The sequence below is a fragment of the Populus trichocarpa genome, chromosome 7 (genome assembly GCF_000002775.5).
Source record: "Populus trichocarpa isolate Nisqually-1 chromosome 7, P.trichocarpa_v4.1, whole genome shotgun sequence".
Classification (NCBI taxonomy): domain Eukaryota; kingdom Viridiplantae; phylum Streptophyta; class Magnoliopsida; order Malpighiales; family Salicaceae; genus Populus; species Populus trichocarpa.
In genome coordinates, this window is record NC_037291.2 from 7,111,814 (window position 1) to 7,128,822 (window position 17,009).

The 17,009-nt window shown below is 44.1% G+C and overlaps 1 protein-coding gene across 1 annotated transcript; it reads right to left on the bottom strand.

Moving 5' to 3' along the window:
• Positions 1-6,418: 6,418 nt before the first annotated feature.
• LOC127905544 (cytochrome c oxidase subunit 3) lies at positions 6,419-13,274 on the bottom strand. Its single transcript, XM_052454458.1, has one exon. It carries the CDS (start codon positions 7,530-7,532, stop codon positions 6,735-6,737), a length of 798 nt encoding a protein of 265 aa, XP_052310418.1. The 5' UTR covers positions 7,533-13,274; the 3' UTR covers positions 6,419-6,734.
• Positions 13,275-17,009: the final 3,735 nt, after the last annotated feature.

Here is a 17,009-nt window from a genome sequence, read left to right on the forward strand (position 1 = left end):
TATTCATATGTAATTTCATTACCTGTTGGCGAATCATCCTCAGTTGAATCTTTTTTAGTTTCCCTCCCCGGTGGAATTGAAAAAGAAACTAGACTCCCCTCCTTGCGAAGAGGCCCCACCCGAACCACCCTCATCAAGTGCTACCTCAAAGCAGGAGCTTTCTTCTCCATCTTATTCATATCGAAATTGGTTTCGTGCTCCGTTTTCGCTCTCCATTTGCTCTTGCAAAATTCCTGGCATGCTGATATGCTACGAAAAAATTGTTGTTCTAAGCCATGTGAGACCCTACTCGTAAGTTTGAGTTAATAGAGTCTATCATACGGTGTATCGAAATGTATTGGATGGATGTCCTCGAAAATAAGATATCTAAATAGAGCTTCCCGAAACCATTGGTTTGGACGTTTCTAGTGATCAAGGCCTTGTTTTGACCTTCAACTCCGCTATGCGCAAAGGAAGCCTTTCTCTGCATATGTATGATATTTCATCCGTGAGTGTATTAACACGAGAAGGCTGGTGGGTTAGGCCGAGCCTGGTTCGGTTAGGACAGCAAGGGAAAGGTTGGGTATACAACTATCAATAGATAGGGAAAACCGGCCCTGAAGGTGTATCAAAAAGGACAACATCAGGTGAGCCTAATTTGCACTTCTTTAGTAGTGAACTCCTCTTCCGAAGCTCACGCCGAGCCGGAACCTATTGAAGTCGAAAGATCAATTCCCCGACTCAACGGCTTATTATGCCCCTGAAATAACTGATTTTGGAGCCTTTGTTTCGGCGTCTGCTTCAAAGGAGACTCCTGGGAATTCATTCCTGTGATTCTTGTCCCATCGATTATCAAATAGGGGTCGACACAGGCTGAAATATTCCCCGATAAAGCCAATCTCCAAGTGGAGGATTCACGCTCTAGCCTCATTTCTAGATCCGGGATCATATGGGTCATACGTTCCATTTCTGGTCACCTTCCAAGCTACGACTTAGGAATTGTAGCGAAGACTCGTGATTGATCTCATTATGGCTGGGCCAAAGCCTCTCTTTCTGATGCGAATTCGGTAGAATCGAAGAGAATTTTCGAAATAAGAAAGAGTCTATTTTCATATTTAAGAGAATTGTCTTCCATTTAAAATATCGTTTTGAAAGTTGGTGGGTGGAGTAAGAATATTAGGTAAAGCATTTCCTTCGTCAAAAAGCCTCCGGAACGGAAGGCGTTCGTTTCGGTCTCAGTTGGCGTCCATTTCGCAGCCCTAATGGTGCCATCTTGGACTAGGTGTCGAAGAGTTCCCAAGGAGTGAATTCGGTGAAGTGGATGACTCGTTTCTTTGTCCGGTTGGAAGACTCGGTCAGTTGGTTTCCAGTGCCAATAATTGGTAGAAACCAAGTCTGACTGTCAACGGAGAGATTTTTTCTCAAAAAATTCTTATTGTAAGTGCCCCAGCTTCTCCTTGGCTCTTGACAATCTTATCGATGAGGTTCCTTGAATTGATTCGAGGTGAAACCCTCAGACAACCCTTTAGAGGGAACTTGATGAGCGGGCATCGAGGAATTTCTCTGCTGTTCCCGGCTCTCATAAATGGTAGAAATGACTCCTCAAACTCCACATTATCCATATGCCTAAATTCTTTCATTTATAGAACTGGGAATGGGAAGAGGAATAAAAACCGGCAGTCCTTCTCTTATCCTTAACTGGAACAGGGAAGGAAAGTCCTTCAAAGAGCAAAGAGCAATAAAGGCCGGCGCGGTGCCATCCATTTTCCTATTGAAAAGGAAGGCGGGAAAGAATCCTAGGAAAGAACACGCTTGTGAAAGCAATCAAGCCCAGCGACATACGCGCTTACTTTTTATTTCATTTTAATCAAATTTCAGGCTGGCTCTTCTGCTTCCCCTTCTCTAGTCTATCTACTCTAGAAACTCGTCTCAAGCCTTGAAAGAAAATCAGTCTTTTGTGTGGCTGGTAATTTCTTTTCATAAGATATAGCTGTTCCTGCTTCCCTTTCTCGAGGCCGCCCTTTTCTACCTGTCGTTCGGGAGTTCGCTCGCAAGAACGTCGCGTACCAAGGGAGATCTTTCGATCACTCTCTTAGCCCCGACGCCCAAGGCACGCCTTCATCTCTACCCACCTTTTTGAATTCTAACCGTGACCAGCCATGACAAGGCTGAATGGATTAGAACCCTAGACTCGCTCTACTTACCGAAAACAAAACTCTTCTTCCTAACAGCTGATCTGCGACATCTTCTCTCTCTTCTTATTCATGCTACCGGTAAAGAGAAGGTTTGGATGTCAGGATCAAGAAAAAAAAGACCACTTTCGTACATAGGTGGAATGAACTTTCTTCTTTTCCGAGTGACTTGCTTAGTGGAAATGCTTGAGTGTCACCCGGGTAAAACGCGAGAAGTCTCTTCCCTTCGGTCAGCCAAATATCCGAATCATTGACTTCCTTCAATCTTCCGAATTCGGAAGAAAAGAATTTCTACCCTCCTAAAAGCAAGTAGCCTCCCTCACTTTTATGTTCTAGAAGTAGTCTCCTTTGGGGTTAAGGGTCTAGCATTACCTCCTTTTTTTCCTTAAAACCTTAAGTAACTTAGTGCAACATGGCAAATTTCATTGAGAGGAATCAGAAAAGAAATGAAAAACAACTCGAAAAGAATCTGGAGCATCCTCAGGTTTAGGTATTGTTCGTCGTACCAAGCACTTCTTGGCGAGCTCTAATATGATCAGATTTATAAGTAAGCATCTCTTGTAAGAGAAACACCAAATCCCTCTAGAGCCCAAACCTCCATTTCTCCTACCCGTTGTCCCCCTTGTTTGGCCCTTCCTCTAAGGGGTTGTTGTGTAACAAGTGCATAATGCCCGCTGGAACGTCCATGTATTTTATCATATCAGCAACTTGATGAATTAATTTCAAGATATAAGGCTTTCCTATTATAACAGGCTGCTCAAAAGGATCTCCCGTTCTTCCTCTACTTTTTTACCGGGTTCAAATACCCACGGATTTGCTGTTTGCTTACCGGCTTCATATAATTCAGAAAATACTAGTTTTCTCGATGTTCATATCTCTCATCAAAAGGTGCTACGTCCTTGGTCAGTCCAAACAAAGCAAAGATAGGGAGGCTCCTCACATGTAATCAGTTGCAAGGAAAGATGTGCCCCTTTGTTTAAACAATAAGTCCGCGAGTGCTGTTCCTGGAGGGAGGGAAGTAAGAAGTGGCTGTTAGAAAGTGCTGCTCCAGCTCTTGGTAAGCATCATCCGTGACGGTTGGGTTAGGCTTTCCACTTTGGCCGAAAGAGCTTCTTTGCCCGGGCTTCTAGCTTTGTTCGAAATAGGGTGCTGTAGCGCTTTCTTTCTAAAAGCTATAGGCGATCTGAAGCGTAGGCAGAGGACCCGGGTCTAGCAGGAGAAGCGGTAGCTTGAAGCAACCTTTCAGAAAGAGACCGCAGTCGTGTCCTAAATACGATGATTTTTTCTCGCTAGGTTTAGTGTGAGTTCTTTCTCCGCTACTTCTCCTTTACTTCTGGCATTTCATCCATGCTATTTATCTGTGAATTGAATAAGGAAGAAGCCCGAGACTGTTAAGCTATCGTATTGTCTCCAGGAAGCATAGGTAGTTTCAAAGACGTAGCGTGGGCGTATACCATATAAGAGTCAATCCCCGGGAAATTTCCGTAAAAAGGAGAGCCCTCCTTCTAAACAAGACGATTTACCGCAATCGCCTCAGGACTCCACCTCTTTCTTCGGCGGGGGAACGAACTTCTGCTACACGAGGACTCGGTGGCTCTCCTATTCCTATCTCTTGGATGACCTCTCTTTTTTCAGACTAGCTTTCAGACCTAGGGACGGTTGAAGCCTATTCAATCAAGAAAGGCCTGACTTGCTTGCTTGCCTTTCCAAATGAGAGGACGAAGAACCTAGGCGCGGATTGGGCTCCCGAACCAAAGGTAAGCTCCTACAGCGCCTTAGGACTAGGACTGATCGGATATGCCTTCCCTTCTGACTTTCCTGAGCGAGTAGGTGATGCAGTCTAGGGTTACATGCCTGCTTCTCATAACCTACTTCTTATTACGTTACGACTTTTTTCCGCCCCCTCACGCTATAAAGTAGATTTCCTTTCTTATGGTCTATCCCCTCGTACCCGTCAGTCTAAGCCGGCTCGTAGGCTATTGGTTCTGGGGGAGGCAAATCCAGATAAATTGCTGGAGGATTTCCTTCTGCGAAGGGTCGGCTGTCATCAATATCAGGTTATTTAGCCTGAGGTTGAGCGGAAAGCTGAGTTGAAAGCTACTCCAATTCCGTTCCCCAGTGATTGCCAATTCTCTTTCCACTGAAGCAAAGGTGCGCCTTGAAGGTACGAGTCTATTCCTTCCTCCCGGTTGATTCGTCAACGAGAAAGATCATCTTTACTTGAAAGGCGTCACTCTTTATATTATCCGTATTGCAACGTGACGTATACTTCAACCTTCTCTCTCCCCATTCATTTCGAACCTCCGACAGTCGAATAGCAAACCTGTCTGTCCTGTTGGGAAGGCAGGACGAGAACTATAGTATAGGACGGGAACTAGAGTGCTCTAATTGCTCCTTCTCCGGTTGAAACCACTGTTGCCTGATCCGGAACCAGCTCTAGCTACTGTTCCATCTCCTGCACCGTTCTGCGCCTTTTTGAATGAAACGCCTAGCTTTGATGCTTTCTTCTTACCCACGCGAGATTGTTACCTAGGTGAGAGCTCTGCGTCCGTCTTGGACTGAGGGGCGCGAAGTCGGGCCTACTTTTTTTTTAAGTGCAAGTCCTGCCCTGCCTATCCCCTAAAAACCTAAGCGGCCCACCTGAGCCTTGAAAGCAAGAACTGTACGAGCCGAACGGACGAAACAAGCGAGTCCTACTTTGACTGCCTTGTCTACCCACCCACTACACAGGCCTGAGTTAGGTACAAAGGCACTCACTTTTAAGCATATCGAGGCTAATGTAAATTAGTATGCCAAAGGGATAAGTCGATCCAAGCGAACCGAGCAAGTCATTTCGTCTTTTCGGGATGAACTTATCGTGCGCTACGCCAGGCTAAAGACAAGAAAGAAGAAAGAGCGCACCCCTCTCGTGGTTGGGAGCTTCACTCTGCTAGTTTCCGCTGTGGTCTTCCCTTCGTGAGCTCCTTGGCTTGACAATAGAAAGCGGAACTGCTCTTTCGTGCAAGACAAGAACGCTAGAGGTAGAGACACATTTACAAGACAAGGCCGGAAAAATGAACATTTTCAAATTGAGTAGTAGCTCTTCCCGAGCTGCTTTCTGACGCTAAGCTAAGGCCATCTGAGAAGGAAGAAGACGCATCTTCCAATAATAAGTACCACAGCCGGCAAAGTTTTTAGAGTCGGGTTTAGGGTTTTGATTTTCTTATCAGAATCCATACCAGGAGTTTTGGAGAAAGGCCAACTTGGCTTTCCAGTCTAGTTGTCGAGCGGCAGTGTCGTAAAGTATCCCTTACTTATTTCTGTTCCCCCGTGACCCTCTATTTAGTAGTACTCTCCGTCTGTCTTCCTCTCTTTTTTTTTAAGTATGAGTCACGAGTCAAGTCAAAGGAAGGGATACAGAAGGCGCATTCCTGCCCTGCCTGTCCGCTTAGTGAATTGATCTCTTGTTTAGCGAATCGGGAATAAAAAGCCTAGGTCTCTTTCCTTTAAATGCTTTACCCCGGCACCCAGCTCAAGAGTCAGATTCTGGGGTTCAGGAATAGGGGAAGAGGGAGTCTATTGGTATGGGTCCTAATCGCTCGTAACGATCCTTGCGGATCCCTTCTGTCGTCTCGGTCTACTTGCCTCGTCGGCGTGCTCCTACCTTTCCTTTCCCTATCGAGGACTGGAAGGATTTTCCGTCCTTTGCTCTAACCACGGGATTAGTTCTGTTCTAATCACTTCGATTCCCGTACACGAATACCTTCCTTCAATCAAATAGATTGATTCCCTACCCGGAGAGAGTACTCTGGATTCCCTTTCTTAAATTTCTGTAAGCGAATCCCTTCGATTACTTTTCTAACTAATAAGGCTAGGAATCGCTACTTTTTCTTCTCTGCACGAGGGGTGGCTAATCCCCCTTCCTTCTCTTATGATTGAATCTATATGCCTTCTTTCTTAGGACTATTTAGGGGCAAGAAGATTCTATTCTAAATGGCAAGATTGCCTCTATCAATTCTACGGGTTTTCTTAACTAATCGAATTACGACGAATAAGACCGAATCACGTGCTATCAATAAAAAAGACGACTTATCTGAGATTGACCGCTATTCCCACATTGATTTTTGCGATTATCCTCTTCTCCGGTGTTCCCACGGGGCGGTAACTCTAAGGGAGGAGTGAAAACCCGGAATTCTTTATTAATAGCCGAGTAATTGATTTGAGGAATAAGGCTACGCTCCTGAAGGCCGATGAAAGTATCTTAACTGTCTGAATCCATTAGGTTCTTCGATTTGTTCAGAAAAGAAACGAAAGACAAGAAAACATCTTTGATTACGATTAAAAGGAACAATCTCAAATAGACCAAGATCCAATTTCGGGTCATTTCTTGGTGAACATAATCTGCCATAATCTCTTCGATCCCTTCATTTATATGCCAGAATAAAGAGAGATTGGGTAGGAAAGTGGAAGAGACTTTTTTGTATATGATAATCAAAGGGAGCAGCAAAGCTGCAGTAATTCTTTGGAAAAGCCCGATTCTCTTTGTCTTCGAGCTTTCATTCCTCAATCCACTCTTTCGTTCCTTCATATACCCCCCCACCAATAGATAGAAACAAATAGGAATAACCAAACCACGTCTACAAAATGCCAGTACCATGCAGCTGCTTCAAAGCCAACGTGATGCTCCTTGGTCAGATGACCAAGATATTGGCGAATACCACATATGATCAAGAAAAGAGTACCTATAATCACATGAAAACCATGAAAGCCAGTTGCTAAGAAAAAGGTAGAACCATAAATACTATCCGAAATAGTGAAGGGTGCTTGATAATATTCCATTCCTTGAAAGCCAGTGAATACTAGAGCCAGTAAAACGGTAGCTGCTAAAGCATAAACTGCTCGTTTTTCCTTCCCCGCGAGTATAGCATGATGAGCCCAAGTTACGGCAGCTCCGGATGAAAGGAGAATAAGGGTATTAAGAAAAGGGATTTCCCAAGGATCTAAAACCCCAATCCCTTTTGGGGGCCAAATACCTCCGATCTCTACCGTAGGCGCCAAAGAAGAATGAAAAAAAGCCCAAAAAAAAGCAAAAAAGAACATAACCTCCGATACGATGAACAGAATAAAACCATATCGAAGTCCTAATTGTACGACTTTGGTATGATGTCCTTCCAACGTGGACTCACGTAGAACATCGCGCCACCATACAAACATAGTATATAGGATAAATAGGAGGCCCAAACTGAGAAGTGTTGCACCCCCTTGAAATGAGTGCATGTACATCACACCTCCAACGGTGGTTGCCAAAGCTCCGAGTGAACCCGAAATAGGCCATGGACTTGGATCTACCAAATGATAAGAATGCCTCTGAGATTCAATCATAAACGACTTTGCCTCGGTTTACCCTCCCCTTCACCCCCACCGGATTGCCAAGCATTTGGTACTGAGTTTCCTCCTCCCTTTTTAGTAACAAAATAAACCAGAAGTAGGACCAAACTGAGAGTTAGCAGCATAAAGAATGGGGCCCATCAGCCCTCATGTATCCTTGTCAGTACTCTAATCGGTCATTCTGACTCTTTTTGATTGAACAGCTATGACACGAGCCGTGAACAGCTTGTTCTCCTTTCGGTTAAAGCTCTCTAGCTTCTAGTTGTATAGAAGGTGCCGAACCATGGCTTTAGGAAAGGTACCGTCTGTCTTCTCTTAATCTATTTCTAGCAGGAATGATTTCGGTGGGTGGGAAAGCACTAGCCCCATTTATGGTTTTTGATCGAGTCAATTCATCTGTCCTTCCTAAGCGCTTTGCTTTCGGGCGATGCCCTTACAAAAAACTTCCTTAAGCCATGTCCTTACCACCAAAAGCAGTTATGCCGACAGTGGCAAGAGCTTCTTCTTGTTCTTCACTAATTCCGGCTAGGGTGAGAAACTCCTAGTGCTAATCTCTCTAAGAAGGAAGAGCCGATTCGTAATAACCTTTCTTTTCGCTGCCATAAGACAGCCCAGGTATTCCCGCAAAAAACGAATTGAACCGGGTCTGGCTGAGCCCTTCTTTCCTTCCTCTAGAAATAGCTGCGGTTAGGCCTGAAAGCCTTCATCGGAGAGTCGTGAACAAGCGAAAGAAGAAGTTCCGATCCCAGCTTCTTAAACAAGAGTTCACAGTCCAACGTATTCAATAGCAATTCCATTGCTCGGGTATTTACTCTGTGCTGTGGCTAATTCGCCCATTAAGGAAAGAATTGAACCTGCATCTTTCAAAGAGTTAGACCGGATCTTGCTAAGACAAACCTTGGATGTTGATGGAGAAAATCCTGCTAGAAATAGGAAGTTGGCAGAGGTAGAATCGGCATCTGTCCTGCCTGCTCGAAAGCCTGCCTTGGCTAGGCTGCTTTAGATTTAGAATAATGGGCTCTGGGCCTTGTGGCAGTGAGAATGGGGCGCGGTTCGCTGAAAATAAAAAGAAGAGGGCTATGGGCCAGTTTCCCTCATAAAGAAATGCATCACTTCTGGATTACCAGACTACATCTGCCTATGAGATTTCACCTTCTACGACATAGACCATTTCGAATGATAGCGGAATGACTCAAGGCTAAGGCCCAAGCAGCAAGAAAAAGAAGGAGCTGCAGAGATTGCTAGGACAGGTACATTTCCTTCGAAGGGAAGGGCTTTCAGCGACCAAGCGAGTAGTTTACACCTTGCTAATGACATAAGTAAAGACACCAGCTTAAAAGCCCCTAGATAGTAATACGTAAGAGGAAGGTGACTAAGCAACTATGCTACTATTAGCACCCCAACCTAAAACCGACTACTGGAAATCCTACTAAGGACGGGCATTCCCTAGTCTTTGGATCACTTGAATCTGACTCCTGGTAAGAAGATCTTTCTATTTTTTTGCCTTCTACCGAATTTCTCCCATCTTCTCTACATCAATGAACTCACTCCATTAGCCCTTACATACTCAAGAGATGCAAAGATAGACTGAGATCTCAGCTAAAAGAATCTCACGATTAGAAGAATTTATAGGTGATTACCTTATCGGGACCCCAAACGCAGGTTTTGAAGCTTAAATCCCGTTGTCTCGTCAAAAAGAAGATAAAGACAAAGCATTGACTTTGTCCATCATTTGAATCTGATTCCCTGGCCTCTACAGACTTGCTTGGAAACCCTTTGAAAGGAAGGGTTGGGACTATTCCCAGATCGGACCAGCCACCCCTTCACCAGCCTCTTATTGTCTTTTGTTTCGGTATGAAGTATAATAAATTTTCCCCTGCGAGAACACAACAAACAAGGAGTTCCGTTGTTGGTCTTTTCCCAGTCAACCACTTCAAGTGGAGAAAGCGGGTTTATGAGGGTGACAACCAAAATTACGATACTATACCCAAGGGCTCTCCTTTGATGGCACACCCAACCTAGGACAGTGTACAGGCGCTTATCCAAATCCCACGAAGCTGAAGCACTCGGTTTACGAGCCGCAGACGCTAAAGCAAACGCTCTTGCAAAAGCATCCGAAGACGCATCAGTAAACGTAGAAAGAGATCCTATTCCCTAAGGTAAGGCCTTTGCTATCGCTTGAAACTTCCTTACTTCCCATAGGAAAGGGTGACCATCTTTAAAGCGACTTTCTCAACAAGCTCTAGCTCTAGGTCTTCATCTTTGTAATTTGTAAAAAGTCTCTTCCTTCTCTTCTGACTTCCTTCCCGCGGGGTTGGCCTTTCGCTTCGCTCTAGATCTTCAAACTCTCCTAACCCTTTTTCGGAACTCTTCGGGATCTCACTCGCTGCCTCACATGCAGGTCGATCCTAGTTCGTGCTTTCCCTCTTATTGACTGGTCGACCAAATGATATCGCTTCCCTTTCATGAGGCGGGGCGGGGACGCCACTAGCCCCATTGGCAACCTTCTGAACCAGATATCTCGGGTTCACTCCTCGAACTCGTCACTGTCGGAGCACACCGATAGACCAGGGAACGAAGGCTATAACATAGGAATTAGGTTGCTTGTAAGACTTCCCCTTCCTCCTGCTTAGTTGTCTACTAGGCTGAAAGCGTGCTCTATTGCCAATCCGAATGGTAGGTTGTAGGTTACTTTCCTCCAATCCTCTCTTGGTGGAGTCCTTTGCCTATCACACAGCTCTTGCGCTCTCACAGCGCTCTCAATCCCGTTATCGGAAGAACTTCCCCTTTCTCTTCTTAGCCCGGTTTCTTCTTTTTCTTCTTCTTATCCACTCTTCTTATGTTTTTGCTTCTAGACCAAACGGTGCCCTTCTTGGAGACAAAGGAACTCGATTTTTTCATGCGACTACGGTGTGCAGAAGGCAGAGAAACAGAATTCAAAGATTGAGACTTGAGAATGGGGAATGGGGTTCTGATGATGATATTGTTAAAGGATAAATTTTCAGGCATTTTCAATCTCTTTTCTGTTCAGTGGAGTCTATTCCTGCTCATCACCCTCCTCTTGATAACCATCCTTGTATTTCTAGTGCTCAAGCTGATTTGCTTATTGCTCCTGTCTCAAAGTAAGAAGTTTATGCTGCTATTCAGGCAATGAAACCGTATAAAGCCCCTGAACCGGATGGGCTCCAACCCGTCTTTTTCCAAAAATATTGGGATATTGTAGGTGACACAATTTTCGATCTTGTATGTTCTGCATTTGAGTCAGGGACCTTTCCTATAGAATTGGAGAATACTCTTATTGTTCTTATTCCGAAAGAAACTCACCCCACTACAGCAGCTCATTTTCGTCCTATCAGCTTATGTAATGTGGCTTATAAAATTCTCACCATGAACCGTTTAATTTAAGACCTTGATGAGATTGTTAGTCCCGTTCAGGCTAGTTTCATCCCTGGCTTCTGATAATGTCATCATTGCTCAGGAATTACTTTATTCGATCCGTCGCACTTCTTCTAGACAAGGAGGTATGACTATAAAAATGGATCTTGCTAAGGCGTATGACAGAGTAGATTGGACTCACTAATACTCCCCGAGATTTTGGCTTTCCGGATAAATGCGTAGAGCTCATTATGAATTGTGTTTCCCAGTCCTCTTTATCTATTGTGTGGAATGGTCAAAGGCTTTCCTCCTTTCAGCCTAAACGGGGTCTCCGACAGGGTGATCCATTATCTCCTTATTTGTCTTATGTATGGGGAAGCTCTCTCTTTTAATTGAGAGGAAGGTTAATCGTAATGAAAATGGAAACCTGTGAAGACCTCTCCTACTGGACCTGCGCTCTCACACCTCTTTTTTGCTGATGATGTTATCCTTTTCTCGGAAGCTACAGTGGCTCAGGCTAGAGTTATCAATGTTACGTTGAATGATTTTTGTCGTTACTCGGGTATTAATGTCCAAAAAGCAAAGGCTTTTATCTCGCCGAAGAGACGCCTCAGTTAAACATAGCTTTTACCCTGGGGAAATATTTGGGAGTCCATCTTGTTACAGGTAGAGTTACAAAACACATGTTTGAAGATGTTCTTTCCAAGATCAGGAATCGTCTATCAGCAAAAACTCTTGCCCTTTTGAAGCTGCTTTCCTCCTTTCCTCCACTACTATTCAATTCTCGACGATTTGAGAGTTCAGATATTTTTATTCATGATATTGATCTGATTCGATATCATCGAGATGGAATTCATCCCATTGAATTTAGAGGCGAAAGATTTATCATCTCTTATGGGATTAAATCCCGAATTATTGTGAAGTAAAGAAAAACGAAACGATGAGATTATGGAAGTAAATATTCTCGCATTTATTGCTACTGCACTGTTCATTCTAGTTCCTACTGCTTTTTTACTTATAATATATGTAAAAACTGTTAGTCAAAGTGATTAATTTGAATGAAACTTTACTTCTTAGTTCTTATCAATATCAAGAATTAACGAAATAAAATGAAAAGAAAGATTTGTGTTTAGCGGGACAGGATCACCGGGAATGGAATACATAAATTAGAAAAAGAGAAGTGTGTACCCTTGACCAACTAGAGAAAGGAGATATTGATTTGGTACCACACCGAACAAGCAACCGGATTTACGTGCAGCTCCTTCATGTGCCCCCCCTGACCCCCCTCCTCCTTGAACTCGTTCCAGGCATGGGATGTATTTGTTGAATAAAAGAATGTGTACTGTTGACCAGATGAGAGATCTGAAAAATGGAAAGCCTTTTTCTTGCTTCGCTTACATGCTTGTTCTATGAGTGGACTACTCCATGGAGGAATACTCCTTAATGTCATATACTGGATGCTCGAGGCTCCCCCAATCGAAAGCTGCGGCAGTTGGGGAGTTTCAAGAAGACCAATGAGCACCCATTGATCGAGTTGGGGAGTTTACCTCTGCCTTCTTCTTTCCGATTGATCAAGTAAAAAAAAAGAAAGTTGATTACGAGACTTTCTGATAGAGGATAGTTTCCAGTAGAGCGGGAAGGCTTAGTTAAAAGGAAAGGAAAAGCTTTGACGACTGGGCGGACATACCGAATAAGTGGAGAGAAGGAATAGACCTAGGAAGGAAAGCCCCTCGATACAAAGGAATTGACCCCGGACAGCAGGTAAGGAAATAGGACAATTTCTCAAAGGCTTCTCCGATAAAGACGATCGGGAATGGGGCTCCCTCTCACCAGAGTCTTAATCTCAAAGAAAGGGAATTGGCCCTGATACGGCTTCGAAGACTGTTAGGTATGGACTGCTAGCGGACTGGAAAGAAGGACTTCTTTCATCCTAAAAAGAGTGAAAAGTACCTCAACGAATAGAGAAAAGTCAAGAAGAAAGTCTAGCCGGAAGAAACGAATTTACCTACGAAAAAAGAAACTACATGAAAGCAAGCAGAGGAAGCTGAGAGAGAATGGAGGGCAGGGACCCTAATCGACGCAAGGAAGAAAGGGAAGCCTTAGCCGATACGGGAATGGGGATAGACTGATTAACCTACCTTTGAAGAGCTGAAAATCCTTAGATTGCTACCAACTAGACTAACAGATAGAATGAAGAGAGTGCTGGACTTACATACGTTATTTCCTACAAGTTTAAGAAGGGAACTTCTTTTTCAATTGGAAGTGGTGTGTACCTTAACCAAACAAATCTAGTTTAGTGGTAAGGTGTATATGACTTCTTTCGCTTGTTCAAAGAAGATTCTAGTCTGCTTTAAGTGAAATCGTGAATCAAAGCAGAGGTAAAAGAGAGCTTCTTTTTCATATGAGATTTCGATCGAGAATTCTATATAGAGAGGCTAGAGGCGAGATACCATACCGGCCTAGCCTAAGACATGCAAACCTTAGGATCTTGGACGATAGAGAGATTTTGAATTCCGTAAGTAACTTAATTAGTGCTTTTCTAAGAGTAAAAGAAAGGGACACCTGTACCGGCGCCCTTCTTTTCATTTGAAAAATTCGTAATCAGTCTTATTCGCTGAACAAAGGGAACGATCCTAAGTGGCCAAACGAAAGGAGAGCAGACGGTTAAGCAAACCCTAGTTAGTGCGTAGAGAACGGGTATGGTGTTGAAAGCAAAAGAAAATGGCTAAAAGTAGGAAGCCAAAAGGCTAGAGAAAAGGAAAGGCAGAAGCCTAAACAAAACCAAAGAGAGGCTTAATTTAGCGGCACACGAAACTTAGAACGTCGGCAAGAAGATCAAAACATTTCTTCTTTTCCTGCCGCCGATTTGGCATTTCATGCTTATCCGAAGATCTTCCTTCTGCTTGCTTTATGCTTTTGGAGAGAATCCTTTCTGCTTTGTCCATTTCATTTGATTAAGACTCACTCCGCTTAGGCCGCATCTTTGCTTTATTTATTACGTACCAGTGCGTAGGTGTACTTCTGTGCCCCTCCCTTTCGGATTCGGATTTCGTATGAGAATTGGAGTCTGTCGATTAGGGATTGGTGGCATAACTTCCTTCTGTCGCATCTACTCTCGCTTCGTCAATGGAAACTCGTAGGCGTAGGCTTGCTTCGCTCACTCGTATCTGGGCTGGCTTAGAATCAATGCTTTGACCGCTAATGCCTAATCCAAGACCTCTTGCCGATTCCCAGACCTGGTTCACGCTTGAAAGCCAGAGCTAGTCTTCTTCCCCCAATCTACATGGGCCGCTACTAATAAGAGTTGAGCTGCCGAACCACTACCAGTAGTCCTTCCTCCAACAGATGGGTAGCTGCTGATTCTGTAACAGCTTTTTCTTATCCCCCAGGGAAGTCAGTAAGGTAGCAGGAAGAGATCTACTAGGCCTTGAGTCGGGTTTGAACTCCTCTCACTACTCTCTTTGGTTCTGCCTTTAAGTAAGAGGCCTTACGAGGGCTAATTTCCACGCCCTTTCTATTGCTTGCCTCGCCCCCAGGAGAGTTAGGTTATGCAAATAAGCGCATCGTAAACAAGGTGCATAGCGGTCTTTGCAAGAATAGGGGTTCCTGAATAAGGAATTGTCTCTAGAACCCTTGATTGGGCCGAGAAAGGAGAATGTTCAAAGCGATACGATAAGAGAACAGGTCTTTTTGGATAAGCTGTTGCCGCTCTTCTGTTAGAGCTCTTTAGTCCCAAAGAAGATCTCCCCTTACCTTAAAAGGGAGCGTCTCGGTGTTCTCGAAAGGGAATTCTTTGACCGGCGGGTGCGAATCGGTAGTTGTTAAACTAGCTCTGGCTTGATGACTGCTTTACTTTTAGCTTTTTGCGTGGGGCATAGAAGGAGTTGATCCTGGTCGAGGTAAATGGATTATGGATTTAGGAATTAATACCCGGTTCCAGAGAAGGTGCAGATGAATAAGCTTTTTCTGAGCGTAAATAGTAATAGAGTCCTTAATGCGTAACGTAACAAGGGAGCAAGAAAACAGATGCGCCTTACTAAGCCCAGAAAGGGGCTGCGGTTCTTCCTGAATAGCCTCTCCTGTCGAGCCTTTCTTTGCAAGTCTTACCTAAACTCTTCCGAATAAAGCCTAGAGAAGAAGGAGCTACTATGATTTCTTCATTATAGATTAAGATCTTCTTCGAACTTAATGTACAAATAGATAGAATAGCAGCAAATAACATCTTTCTAGTCGCTGCATTTGAAAAAAGAATTGAGGCTTGATTGAGAAAAAATGATTCCCCCCAGAGAAAGAAAGAGACCCCCTTACTTAGTGAGTAGTGAAGAACTATAGAGAAAAAGTTGGTTGGTTGTTTACCAACTAACAGCATGGGACGTTTGGGGCATTTTTTCTCTAGATACGAAATTAAAAATTCTTGACCATCTCTTTTTTTAGCTTAGACTAAGGGCACCGATTCCTAGTGCTATAACAGAAACTGCCCTTAACGCGCAAATGAAAGCCCTCACAACACTCGATACCTGCAACTGCTCCTGCTTTTGGTAGTAGATAAACAGGTAAGGGATCTGTGCTTTGCCTTCCTTAGTAAGCCTTCTGCTCTATCGATAGTCCTTGAGGGGATCTCTTACTTCATCGGAACGGACACAAAACTATGGATAGATCCCTGGTTGAACGGCTCACCGTTGATCCACCAGCCATCTAGGTCCCAAAAAAGACACTAAAGTAAAGGAAGGGGCACTTCTTTCGGTCGATTCAATGCTTTTATTTGCATTACAGGTCATTTTAGAGGAAAGAGATCTCGTTTTCAGTCTTTTAGCTATAAAATCTTCATTCTTATGCAATTTCGAGTTGGTAGATTCATTGATGCCCCTGCCGATAGAATGGAATGCATGATTTTCGATCTTGTACCGAACTGAAGACCAACTGAATCTCGATAAAGAAAGAGAAGTACAAAAGAAAGAATGAAACTCGCATACCGTTCATCTCAATCGCACTTTTCTTATGATATTTCTTGGTTAAAACGTCCGTGGCAATGTAGGACCAATGGTAACAGAGGTCCGAGTCACATCAGGCTCTGAAAGAGTGGTTTTTGCTTGTTCTTCATCCTCTTCTCTTCCTTCTTTAGGTTGCTGCCTATCGACTTTTGGAGATAACAAGGCCATGAATAAAGAAAAGAGAATGACTGTTTCCGATTGCCCGGAAGAGTGCTTTCCGCCTTCGATTGATTGAGTGCGAGCTCTTTCGTTTTCGAAGGTTAAGGCACGAAGTGCTTAGTTGAACAAAGTGAGACTAAGGGAAGAGCCTTTCAAAGGTCAGGAGCCTCTGTGTAGCCCACACACCAAGGCGATGACGTAGCAGGTTAAATATAAATAACTAAGGCCATTGTCGATCCCAGACCAAGTGACCTCAGGGAGTCAGATTAGGATTCAGTGACCAAGGGAAGGGGTAGGAAGAAGAAGCTCTTATTCCGATTCCTCTAGAGAGATGCCGAGAAAGAGCTCTTTTCTCGGGGTTGAGGTTGAAGGAAGGACAAAGAAAGCGCATTTCGTCCGCTGCTCTTTGAGACAAATCTGCTGTTCTTTTATCAGTTGACTTTGGTGCTGTCGTATAAAGAGGAGAAAGGCTGCTTTCTTCCTGTTCTTAGCTCGAAGGGTAGTTAAGTGACGAAAGGGTATTCAGTCACCCAAGGTCCCCAAGGGAAGGGGTATGACAGCACTCTGCATCTTTCTTTGTTGGGATTGCTTTGGCCTTCTGTTGTGAGTGAAGGAGATTTCGATTAAGCGGGGGAAGGAAACCGAGCCAAGTAGTTCATTTCGAAAGCCCTTGGTCCAGTGCTTGGGCGCCGATGCAGAATAAAAGGAAGCGGCGCAGTATTGGTGCCTGGGGCAATAGGAAAAGGCGTAAGCGCGGCGATCTTGACGAATAGGTTCTTTTTTGGAAGCAGGCGAAAAAGGCCCATTTCCTTATTCTAAGAGTTATCTATCGCTCCGGGAAGATGCTCTTTTCAAATTGAAAGGAAGAAGAAGTGATTCGAGGAAAAATCGATGGCATCGCTTTTGCTCTTCCCACCGGTCTCTTTTCCGCTCTTGGTGGGTTGGG